Raw genomic sequence first — 13,008 nt, forward strand, 5'->3', positions numbered from 1 at the left:
TATTAAGGATAATCCAAAGAGGTTCTACCAATACATCAAGAGCAAGAGGCCAACTAGGAACTTCCATCAAGGAAGCCATCTTTGTATTGAACCCCAGGAGAAGGGAAAAGTACTAAATGAATATTTCATTTCAGTTTTACTGTGGAGAAAGAGATGGAGTCTTGAAAATGCAGAGAAATAAACTTGGATGGTTTAAAAACAGCTCACATTGCAGAAGAGGACGTTCAGGAGGTCTTAAAGAATATAAAGGTGGATAAATCTCTAGGATCTGATCTAATGTATGCCAGAATGTTATGAGAAGTAAGAGAGGGAATTATGAGAATCCTTGCAGAAATATTTGCATTATCTATAACTACAGGTGATTGCCTGATGACTGGAGAGTGGCTAATGTTGTACCTTTGTTTAAGAAAGCTTATTGGAGAGGGCTGAGCACTACAGACCTACACATCTGACTTCGGTTGGAGGTACACTGTTGGAGGTGTTCATAAATGATTTGGAGATGTCGGTGTTAGACTGGGGTGTATAAAGTTAAAAATCACACAACACCAGGTTATAGTCCAACAGATTTAATTGGAAGGACTAGCTTTCGGAGCCTGACAATCACTTGATGAAGGAGCGATGCTCCGAAAGCTAGTGTGCTTCCAATTAAACCTGCTGGACTATAACCAGGTGTTGTTGTGTGATTTTTAACTTCATAAATGATAGGATTTATGGGCACTTAGAGAGGCAAAAATAGTTTAGGGATAGTCAACATGGTTTTGTGCCAGGAAAATCTTGTCTCACAAACTTCATTTGGGGTTTTTGAGCAGTTACCGAAAAAGATTGATGGCGGCAATGTAACAAACATTGTTTATTTGGAGTTTAGTAAAGTTTTTGACAAGGTTCTGCATGGTGGACTAATTAAAGTTCGGTCACATGGGATTCAGGGTGAGCTTACCTATTGGATACAGAATTGGCTTGACAGCAGGTAACAGAAGGTGGTGGTGGAAGGTTGTTTTTGGATGGGGGGGCTTGTGCCCAGCGGTGTTCCACAGGGATCAGTTCTGGATCCACTTTTGTTTGTCATTTGTATAAACAATTGGGATGTGAATATAGAAGGCTTGGTTAGTAAGTTTGCAGATGACACCAAAATTGGTAGCATTGAAGACAGTGAGGAAGGTTTTCTAAGATTACAAAGGGATCTTGATCAAATGGGTCAATAGGCTAAAAAAGTGGCAGATGGAGTTGGTTCTGGATAAATGTGAGGTATTGCATTTTGGTAAAACAAACAAGGGGATGGCTTATCCAATTCATGGTAGGGCATTGGGTGGAACAGAGGGACCTATGGGTGCAGGTACATAATTATTTGAAGTTTGCATCACACATAGACAGTGTGGTTAAAAAGGTGTTTGGCACGCTTGCTTTCATTGCTCAGTCCTTTCAGCAGAGGAGCTGGACTGACATGTTGAAATTTTGCAGAATATTGGTGATGCTTCTTCTGTAATACTGTGTCCAGTTCTGGTCGCTCAGTTACAGGAAGGATATTATCGAGCTGGAAAGAGATCCGAAGACATTTACCAGGATGTTGCTGGTATGGAAGGTTTGAGTGATAAAGGAAGGCTGATAGGCTGGGAGACTAGAAAGTTGAGGGGCGACCTGATCGAGGTTTATAAAATAATGAGAGGTATTGATAGAGTTACTGGTAGTTGTCTTTTCCCTACGATGAGGGATTTCAAGACCACGGGGCACATTTTTCAGCTGAGGAGAGAGATTCAAAAAAGACATAAGAGGCAATTTCTTTTTACAGAGGGTGGTTCGCATGTGGAATGAACTTCCTGAGGAAGTGGTGGATGTGGACATAATTACAACGTTTAAAAGATATTTGGATAGATGCAGGAATAGGAAAGGGTTGGGGGGATATAGCCACAAGCAGGCAAATGGGACTAGTTTAGTTTGTGTTCGTGTTTGGCATGGAGCAGTTGGACCAAAGGATCCATCCTGCATGACTCTAGTATTTCTCATTGAGCTTTCCAATTGGTCATGACCATATGGGCCATTACTGGGGTGGACCAATGGTGAGGATGGACAATGGGGTGACCAATGGCAAGGCAGTGGGGGTGAGGCTGGTGAGTGATGCCAAGTCACATGACATAGCCTCCTGGAAGATGGCCACGGGTAAGGTGGCAACTCCAGCAGATTCTGGGAATGGCCTTTCCTTGGGGAACAGTCAAAAAAGACAGCACGAAGCCCATCAGATGGATCTTAAGGAAGGAGTTACTTACATCATAATCATCAAAGTTGGGATCCTGAGACTGCGGTGAATCAGGCAGGGGGGTCTCACAGTCTGGGCTGTAATGTTCACAGTAATCGTAAGCAGCTCGGTGGTCAGGCACAATAAGGAGTTGCTGGATTTCACCCTGAAACAAGAAGAAAATCACATCAGTGAGGGGAAACATAGTGCACCTGGCCATCCACAACGTTCCTCCACTTACTGCCCTCTTGTTTTATCAGAAATGTTTGGTAGTGGAGGAGGCCATTCATCCCATCAAGTGTGTTCCAGCTCTCTCATCAATCCTTCTCCCTGCTGTTCCCTTATTGCCCCACAACTTAGGTCAGAAAAGTCCCCTTCTCTAATATTTGTCCAATTCCCTTTGGGAGAGTTCCTGATGAATCTGCTCCCACTGCCCTCTCAGGTAGCACATCCCAGAACATAACAACTCACTGAATCAAAAGCATTCTCCTCCCCTCCCCCTCTGGTTCTTTTAATGATTCCCTGCAATCTGTGTCCCTCTGCTCACTGACCCTGCTGCCACAGGATACTGTTTCTGTAATATTATTGAGGTTTTTGTGGTTTTCAGATGGCTTCTCCCTCACTGCGGAACATCTCAGAGCATTTCATATGCAATGAACCCTGAGTCCTGAAGGTAAATGTAGCAATCATTGTACAGATAACAAGGGTTCTGTCTTCACCCAGGAGTTGAATACTGTGGCCAGGTAACGTAAAGATATTTGAGATCTCTGCTCTCTTCCAATTCTAGTCCCTCGATCATTGCCCAGTTCTCATGGCTCCAGCACTGGTTGTTGTGCCTTTAGCTGTCTGGGTGTTGAGCTCTGGAATTCCTCCTAAACCTTGCCATGTCTCTATCACTCAGTAAGAGGGGCTCACTAAAATCTTCCCTTTTGACCAATCTAACAACTGCTTGACCTATTATCACTTGACGTTCATTGATGTCAACTCTTTGTCTGATGTCCTATGTTGCCCTTTAGCACACTTGTCTCATTAAAGGTCCTACATTAATGAAGGTTATTGTTCAAGAATGGGGAGGGAACCAGCAGAATCCTTCAAAGGGCATCAAGCGACCTCCCACAGTCTGTACAAGGGCAGCAGCCCATGGACTCGGTGTCCCAGGCAAGGCCAGTTTGGTCGCTGATCCCTAATAGCCCAGTTATTTCAGACAGTAGATACAAATCAACCACATGTACATCTGGAGTCACATGTAGACCAGACCATATAAGGATGGCAGAAATCCTTCTCAAAAGGACATCTGTGAACCAGATGGGGCTTCTACAACAATTGATGATGGTCTCATGGTCCCCATCTCGAAGACCAGCTTTGCATTCCAGATTTATTCATTTGACTTTAATTCCAACTGCTGCTGTGGTGTCTCTAGATTTCTTCTGACTGGTGCCCCTCAGAACTCTAACTGTCCACCTCAATCAGGTACCTCCTCAACCTTCTCAGTTCCAAAGAAAGCAAGCCAAGCCGATCCAGCCACTCTGCGCAGTTAGATGCTCCATTCCAGGCAACATCATGGTGAATCTCCTCTACACTCTCTCCAATGCAATCACATCCTTACAATAGTGTAGTGACCAGAACAGCACACAGTGTTCTGGCTGTGGCCTAACTACAGTTTTATACAGCTTCATCATAAGCTCTTTGCTCTTGCATTCAATACCTTCACCAATAAAGGAGAGTGCTCCATTTGCCTTCTTAACTACTTTATCGATCTGTCCTTCCGTCTTCAAGGATCTATGCACACATCTATCCTCTATTCCTCTGTACTTCCTGGGAGTCCTACCATTCATTACGTACTCGCTTACCCCATTGGTAATGCCATATGCATCACTTCACACTTTTCAAGATTAAATTCCATTTGGTATTGGTTGCCTGTCTGACCTGTCCATTGACAGCTTTGGTACAACGTGGCTCAAGGCCATGTTCTGTTTCAGGCTCTCTGGTGGACTGACCCTGGGATTACGGTTCATTGATCATTTTATTGGAGCCTGACAATTCACGCAAAGAATCTTTCATTTCAAAACTAATTACAAATCCTGAATATCAGAAACCATTGCCTGATAGGGCCTAGAATGGTCCGGAGAAATATTGTTAAAACGCAAACATTAATTGTTGTTTCACGATATAATTCAGATCTTTAACAAAAGATGGAAAATAACAACGTGAACTGGTTACAAAGAAAGGCAAATTATCAACATTAGTAACCAATGATATTCACATCCACCTCAACCTCAGAGGAAATAAATTCCTTCCCAATTTAAGAATCTTTTTGAAAATCCAATTATTCAGACTCCACTCTCTGCACGAATCCTACTCCTTGCCAGTGATCAATTCCCAACAGGCCGAGGGAGGCTGGGCAAAAGAGACCCACTTGGTCCGTGCTGTGGAAGGTGCTGGATATCACACTCCCAAACTCATCAGGACTAATGTGGCTAAGAAGCTAAGAAGCTACCACACATGTCTTGGAGATCAAAGGCTGGGGGCTCAGAATGCCCTCATGAACCACCACCATATAATCCAGAATACCACTGCAGCAACACACTGTCGGAGGGTCAGTGCTGAGGGAGCGCCGCAGTGTTGGAGGGTCAGTGCTGAGGGAGTGGGCACTGCCAGAGGGTCAATGCTGAGGGAGTGCCGCACTGCCAGAGGGTCAGTGCTGAGGGAGTGCCATACTGTCAGAGGGTCAGTGCTGAGGGAATGCCGCACTATCGGAGGGTCAGTGCTGAGGGAGTGCCGCACTGTCAGAGGGCCAGTGCTGAGGTAGTGGGCACTGTCGGAGGGTCAGTGCTGAGGTAGTGGGCACTGCCAGAGGGTCAATGCTGAGGGAGTGCCGCACTGCCAGAGGGTCAGTGCTGAGGTATTGGGCACTGTCAGAGGGTCAGTGCTGAGGGAATGCCGCACTATCGGAGGGTCAGTGCTGAGGGAGTGCCGCAGTGTTGGAGGGTTAGTACTGAGGGAGTGCTGCAGTGTTGGAGGGTCAGTACTGAGGTATTGGGCGCTGTCAGAGGGTCTGTGCTGAGGGAGTGCCATACTGTCGGAGGGTCAGTGCTGAGGGAATGCCGCACTGTCGGAGGGTCAGTGCTGAGGGAGTGCCGCAGTGTTGGAGGGTTAGTACTGAGGGAGTGCCGCAGTGTTGGAGGGTCAGTACTGAGGGAGTGCTGCAGTGTTGGAGGGTCAGTACTGAGGTATTGGGCACTGTCAGAGGGTCTGTGCTGAGGGAGTGCCATACTGTCGGAGGGTCAGTGCTGAGGGAATGCCGCACTGTCGGAGGGTCAGTGCTGAGGGAGTGCCGCAGTGTTGGAGGGTTAGTACTGAGGGAGTGCTGCAGTGTTGGAGGGTCAGTACTGAGGTATTGGGCACTGTCGGAGAGTCAGTACTGAGGGAGTGCTGCAGTGTTGGAGGGTCAGTACTGAGGTATTGGGCACTGTCGGAGAGTCAGTGCTGAGGGAGTGCCGCAGTGTTGGAGGGTCAGTGCTGAGGTATTGGGCGCTGTCAGACGGTCAGTGCTGAGGGAGTGTCACACTGTCGGAGGGTCAGTGCTGAGAAAATGCTAATGTAAATGAATTGTATTGACATTGCCTGTGTGAGGAGTCTCCTTGTGAAGGAGCTAATCCCTGTGTGTATTGCAGCTTGTGCTCCTGTTCTCTCTCCGTTTGATGTTGGAGAATTGTTTCCCCGGATCTCTGACTGTGACCCCCCATGCGGAGACAGATGTGAGCGAGAGAGAGACTTAGATTGTGTGAAGTTGTGCAGCTGTTAATGAAACCCTTTCATTTCATGTACCTGAGAGACAGATGGGATGAAACTGGGAGGTGATCTGAGCAAGTACCCAGCTCCAGCTGCTGCCTGTAATCTAAACAACACGGGGCTCATACACCTGTACCAACAAGTAGCTGTTCTCTTTGTTTCATTAATATGAGTTTCCACAAAGTTAAAAATCACATAACACCAGGTTTCCACAAACATCATCATCCTGCTCCTCCCCCACTGTCAATCCTGTGTCGTACATAGAGTCCCTGAGGTCTCTGTTCACTCAGCACTCATTGTGACCCTGGGTTGGTGTGGAGGCTGGAGGTTCTGTATTCTGTCATGGACGGAGTTTGGGTTGTGCTGTGTGAGGTTTGAGAGTTGCCTGTTTCGTATTCCAAGTTGAGGGTTTCACGTGTCCTTTGGGTTCCGTGTTGAGGAGCTTGGCGGGGCTGCAGTAACTGGTACAGTTTAGAATTTTGTGCAAACTGTTGTTGTAGTTTAGTAAGAATGAAAGTTGTTAGATATTGAGGATTTTTAATTATTCCCTCCAGCACAATGAGGATTTAATAATTTAGCTTCATGTTATTTACAGTGAAAATGTATCAGAATGTATCATCAAAAAAATGTGCTGCATGTGAAATGAATGAATTCCACACACGAGACAAAGAAGATAAGATTGTGGAAGAGATGGGTGGGTGGGGGGTGTGGAGAAAGCGAGGGAGAAACATGGAGACAGAAAGACAGAGGCAGAGAGAGAGATGCACAGGAACACAGAGAGAGGATGACAGAGAGAGAGAAAGGTAGAGACGAAAAAAAACAGGAAGAAAGAAAGAAAGACAGAGAGAGACAGAGGAACAGAAAGAGAGAGGCGAACAGAGGCAGACAAAAACAGAAAGAAAGATAAAGAGAAACAGAGAGACAGAGAACGAGAGAAACAGATAGAGAGAGAGACAAAGACAGAGAGAGACAGACAGAGAGACAGGAACACGTGGACATACAGAAATAAGAGACAGAGGTGAAGAGCTACCAGACTCGAAACATTAACACTGCTTTCTGTCCACAGATGCTGCCATACTTGCTGAGTTTTGCCAGCAACATCTGTTTTTGTTAGAGAGACAGAGGGAGACAGAGAGTGAAATTGGGAGAATGAGAGAGAGTAAAAGGTAAAGAGAGGGAATAGAGAGAGTGTGAGAGAAGGCCAATGTGAGCAGATCTCAATGATTTCCCAATGTCACATGCATGTTGACAGTGTGGAAAGAGATGGGTGATACCATTGTCCAGAAACCACTTTAATTAAAAACAAACAAATTCTCAAAATGGATACAATTCAAACAGTCAGAGCTCACTTGGCCACACCTCTGGGAGGAGCCAACCCTCTCTGCTGCAGCCACACCACCACAGCCCAAACAAAGAAGAGATTTAAGGACAAAAGATTTAATGATGCAAAGACCAAAGGGAGAGGGAATGGGTAAGTAAAAATTCAGACTTGTCTCTCGAGGAGGTGTGAATGGGAGGATCCTGAATCACTTGCTCTATGAAAACAAAATCAATTAGAGAGATGACAGAATGACAAAAACACAAACCAGCAAACAAACACAAAGCAAAATGGGGGCTGAGGTGAGGATCTAAAATTGCTGAGCTCAGTGTTGGCTCTGGAGGCTGTGAAGTGCTGGGTCAGACGATGAGCTGCTGCTGTCACCTTGAGCTTGTGTTGGAAGCTGCTGCAGACCAAGGACAGAGAGGGCAGTGAGGGAAGCAAGGGGAGGAAGAACAAGGATAAACTCAGGGTCATGCTTATGGACGGACAAAGACCTTCCACAAACTCAATGGAGAGGACAGCACACTGTCAGCAGGAACGCAGTGTTACCTGGTCGACCGTGCAAGGACTGTAATAAACACTACATTGGACAAACAGGCAGAAAACTAGCTCCCAGGATACATGAACACCAACTAGCCACAAAACAACATGACCCTCTCTCACTAGTATTCTCACATACAGATGAGGAAGGACACCACTTCAACTGGGACAACATATCCATCCTAGGACAAGCCAAACAGAGACACGCACGAGAATTCCTAGAAGCATGGCATTCCAACCGGAACTCTCTCAACAAACACTTTGAGTTAGACCCCATCGATCACTCCCTGAGAAAAGAAACAGGAAGTGACTTCACCACAGGAAATTATATCACCAACCCAGAGAAACCCAAACATATAAATAGAAAGCAGGAATTTTCATCACTGCTTCGCCTGAGGCCCACTGAAAATGTTACTAAGTAGGGTGACAAAACGTCTGGGAATGAACCTTGTAGCTCAGTGAGCAAACCTAAATCCCTTTGGAATGTTGATGGGGGAGGGGATGGTGTGTTTGATGGTGGCGTCATACTGGAGTGGGGTGTGGTCTAATGGACCACAGGTTGGTCAGAGGCGGTGAGGACAAGGGGAACTCTATCGTCGTTCTGGGAGGCAGAGGAAGGGCGGAGAGCGGGTGTGTGTGAAATGGCTCAGACAGACTGGAGGATCCTGTCCACCTGACTCAATAGGAGTAATGGGGGGAGTCCTCAGCTGAAGATAAAGGATGACAAATCGGAGGTGCTGGTGTGGACAGTTATATTGTCTGAACAAGTGCCAAGGGGGCAGAGAAATTGGGGAGAATGAAATCGAATCCCTGCAGGAAATAGGGCATGAGCAAGAGCAGGCAGGAGGCGCAGGGAGTCTGTCAGCTTGGAGTGAAACTGGATCAACTGTAAAATCCCAACCATGGAGACAGAGTCAAGGGGCAGAACTGACTATGATCACCATCACCAAGATGAAGGTGCTCGAAAAATGGAAAGGTCTGAAAGTGGATAAATAACCTGGACCAGATGGACTACACCCCAGAGTTCTGAAGGAGATAGCTGAAGAAGATAGTGAGGGCTTTAGTAGTGATCTTTCAGGAATCACTGGAGTCAGGGAGGATCCCAAAGGACGAGAAATTCGCTCATGCAGTCCTCTGTTTAAGGAGGGAGTGAGGCAAAAGACCAGAAATTATAGGCCGAATAGCCTGGTCTCAGTCATTTGTAAGAGAGTTTGGAAACCATTGTGAAGGATAAGATTTCTGAATACTTGAAAGTGAATGGTAAAATAGGGCCAAGTCAGCATGGTTTCATTAAGGGGACAACATGGCTGACAAATCTGCTAGAATTCCTTGAGGAGGTAATGAGCAGGTTAGACCAAAGAACATAGAACATAGAACATAGAAAAATACAGCGCAGTACAGGCCCTTCGGCCCTCGATGTTGCGCCGACCGAATCCTACCTAACCTACACTAGCCCGATAACCTCCATATGCTTATCCAATGCCCGCTTAAATGACCATAAAGAGGGAGAGTCCACCACTGCTACTGGCAGGGCATTCCATGAACTCACAACCCGCTGAGTAAAGAATCTACCCCTAACATCTGTCCTATTCCAACCTCCCCTTAATTTAAAGCTGTGTCCCCTAGTAACATCTGACTCCATTGGCGGAAAAAGGTTCTCACTGTCAACCCTATCTAAACCCCTAATCGTCTTGTACATCTCTATCAAATCTCCCCTAAACCTTCTTTTCTCCAATGAGAACAGCCCCAAGTGCCTCAGCCTTTCCTCATACGATCTTCCTACCATGCCAGGCAACATCCTGGTAAACCTCCTCTGCACTCGTTCCAGTGCCTCCACATCCTTCCTATAGTATGGCGACCAAAACTGCACACAATACTCCAGATGAGGCCGCACCAGAGTCTTATACAACTGCAACATGACCTCAGGACTCTGGAACTCAATTCCTCTACCAATAAAGCCCAGTACACCATATGCCTTCCTCACAGCACTATTTACCTGGGTGGCAACTTTCAGAGATCTGTGTACATGGACACCAAGATCCCTCTGCTCATCCACACTACCAAGTAGCCTACCATTAGCCCAGTAATCCGTCTTCTTGTTACTCCTACCAAAGTGAATGACTTCACACTTAGCTACATTGAACTCCATTTGCCACCTTTCTGCCCAGCTCTGCAACTTATATGTATCCCGCTGTAACCTGCCACATCCTTCTTCGCTGTCCACAACTCCACCGACTTTCGTGTCATCCGCAAACTTGCTCACACAGACTTCAAGCCCCTCCTCCAGGTCATTTATAAAAATGACAAACAGCAATGGTCCCAAAACAGATCCTTGTGGAACACCGCTAGTAACTGCACTCCAAGATGAACCTATACCATCAACTACTACCCTCTGTCTCCTTCCAACCAGCCAATTCCTAATCCAAACCTCTAACGCACCCTCAATGCCATACCTCCTTATGTTTTGCAGTAGCCTACCATGGGGTACCTTATCGAATGCCTTGCTAAAATCCATATACACCACATCTACTGCTTTACCCTCGTCCACTTCCTTGGTCACCTTCTCAAAGAACTCACTAAGGTTTGTGAGGCACGACCTGCCCTTCACAAAACCATGCTGATTATCCTTGATCACATTATTCCTATCCAGATGTTCATAAATCCTATCCCTTACAATTCTCTCTAAGACTTTGCCCACAACAGAAGTGAGACTCACTGGCCTATAGTTACTAGGGCTATCCCTGCTCCCCTTCTTGAACAAGGGGACCACATTTGCTATCCTCCAGTCTTCTGGCACTATTCCTGTAGACAACGACGACATAAAAATCAAGGCCAATGGATGTTATCTACTTGGACTGACAGAAGACCTTTGATAAGGTGCCACACGGGAGGTGGCCCATGGTGTCAGGGGCAAGGTGCTAGCATGGATAGAAGCTTGGCTGTCTGACAGAATGTGGTGAGTGGGAAAGGAAGGGTCCTTCTCAGGATGGCAGCTTGCTATAAGTAGTGTTCCACAAGGCTCAGTATTGGGACCACAACTTTTCACTTTATATGTTAACGATCAAGATTAAGGAACTGAGGGCATTCTGGCTAAGTTTGCAGATGATACAAAGACAGGTGGAGGGACACATAGTATTAAGGAGGCTGGGAAACTGTAGAAGGTTTTTGGACAGGTTAGGAGAATGGGTAAAGAAGTGGCAGATACCTTTGGCAAATGTGAGGTCATGCACTTTGATAGGCAGAATAGGGGCATGGACCATTTTCTATATGGAGAGAAAATTCAGAAATCTGAAGTGAAAAAGGACTTGGGAGTTCTAGTTCAGGATTCTCTGAAGGTAAACTTGTAGGTTGAATCGGTAGTTAGGAAGGTGAATGAAATGATGGCATTTATTCTGAGAGGACTAGAATATAAAGCGGGGTTGTACTTCTGAGGGTCTCTAAGGCTCTGGTCAGACCACGCTGAGAGTATTGTGAGCAATTTTGGGCCCCAGATTTTAGGAAGCATGTGCTGGCCCTGGAGCAGGTCCACAGAAGGTTCACAAGAATGAACGTTTGAGAACTCAGAGACTCTACTCAATGGAGTTCAGAAAGATGAGGGGGAATCTAGTTGAAACTTACAGAATACTGAACGGCCTGGACAGAGTGGATGTTGGAAGATGTTTCCATTGGTAGGAGAGACTAGGACCCAAGGACTCAGCCTTAGAGTAAAGGGAAGACCCTTTAGAATGGAGATAAGGAGGAACTTCTTCAGCCAAAAAGTGGTAAATCTATAGAATTCACTGCCAGAAGCCAGGGTTAGCTAGAGTTGAATTGTTATGACTGCTGTTCTCCTCTCTTAAACCATAAATTAACCAAATGTGTCCTTAATGCAACATTAACAATATTTAAGCAAATGGTTAATGGAGACTTACCAAAGGGAATGAAAACTAACTAAACCAAAATAACATTCTTCAGGCTGATGATGCACCCAGCCCCTGCAGTGCGTACCAGTCTCTAAAAGCCTCTACTGTGCCAGTGAGCGTCAGTGTGCTCTGTCGAGGAACACCCAAGTACCAATGTAACCACAAAAGAGGGGTAGACAGTCAGGCATGCTGACCCCCTCCACAGCCCACTGCTTGGACCTGTTAATGGTCACTTTGGCCAGGCCCAGGCGCAGACTCACAACAAAGCCTTCTGACCTGTCCACACCTCTCCACACTCAGAATGAACACAAAGTGGGGGATGACAGCAATTTGAACTGTTGGGTCGAGAGCTTACTGTTTTGAAGCCTAATACACAACCTTGCTTTGGAAAGAGGTGACACCTTGGACCGTTCCTTTATTTTTTATGCTTTTTTTTTAACAGTACAACACACTACAGGCCCTTCAGCCCATGATGTTGTGCTGACCATTTATCTTAATCTAAGATCAATCGAAACAACACACCCCTCAATTTACTGCCATCCATGTGCTTGTCCAGCAATCGCTTACATGTCCCTAATGTTTCTACTACCACAGCTGGCATCCACACAAAATGGCTGAACAGAGGCTGATTGTCAAGTTTGGTACCCATGGGGATAGCCAAAACCAAGGCCTTGGGTTCATATTACATTACACTACTATCCACTCTCTCTCACACAAACACCCCACACTCACACCCACACATGCCCCCTCTCACAGATGTATACCCTATTACACTGACACACAGACATTCGCACCCCCACACACACCCACGTACACATCCACTCCATCTCCCCTGCACACACACATGCATAAGGTTATGGGGTGAAATTGTACTTGCAGAATTACATTTTATTTTGCTCAAAATCTGCACAAATGCATGTAAGATTCTGCAATTCCCATTTTAGAAACAGAATCAGTCTGACCTAACATTGGGACACAGACAGTCTTTAACTTCACACCTTCAATGCATTGTTTGAGCTGAGATGGCACCTATCGTTAAAAGCGACCTTGAAAATATGACTTTATAAAAATTCTGGGATTTACATATGAAGGAACCGAAACTAACATGATCATTCTAAAAGATGAAAGACTTCAGCTCGATTTGTTTAATATTACATTCCCCGACACTGCAATCCTGTTGCTATAAAGTTGTGTTGCATGATTCTGCTCCACAACCACCTGAT

General features: G+C 45.8%; 1 protein-coding gene across 2 annotated transcripts in view; it reads right to left on the reverse strand.

Annotated features, from left to right (window-relative positions):
* Positions 1-13,008, reverse strand: part of LOC132825971 (collagen alpha-1(V) chain-like) — a 499,923-nt gene that overhangs the window by 298,374 nt on the left and 188,541 nt on the right. For both annotated transcript variants that reach the window (XM_060841664.1, XM_060841663.1), the window contains exon 5: positions 2,262-2,396. In XM_060841664.1, coding sequence (XP_060697647.1) covers positions 2,262-2,396 — 135 coding nt within the window. The remainder of the gene's footprint in view (positions 1-2,261; positions 2,397-13,008) is intronic.

This window comes from Hemiscyllium ocellatum, chromosome 21, assembly GCF_020745735.1.
Source record: "Hemiscyllium ocellatum isolate sHemOce1 chromosome 21, sHemOce1.pat.X.cur, whole genome shotgun sequence".
Lineage (NCBI taxonomy): Eukaryota > Metazoa > Chordata > Chondrichthyes > Orectolobiformes > Hemiscylliidae > Hemiscyllium > Hemiscyllium ocellatum.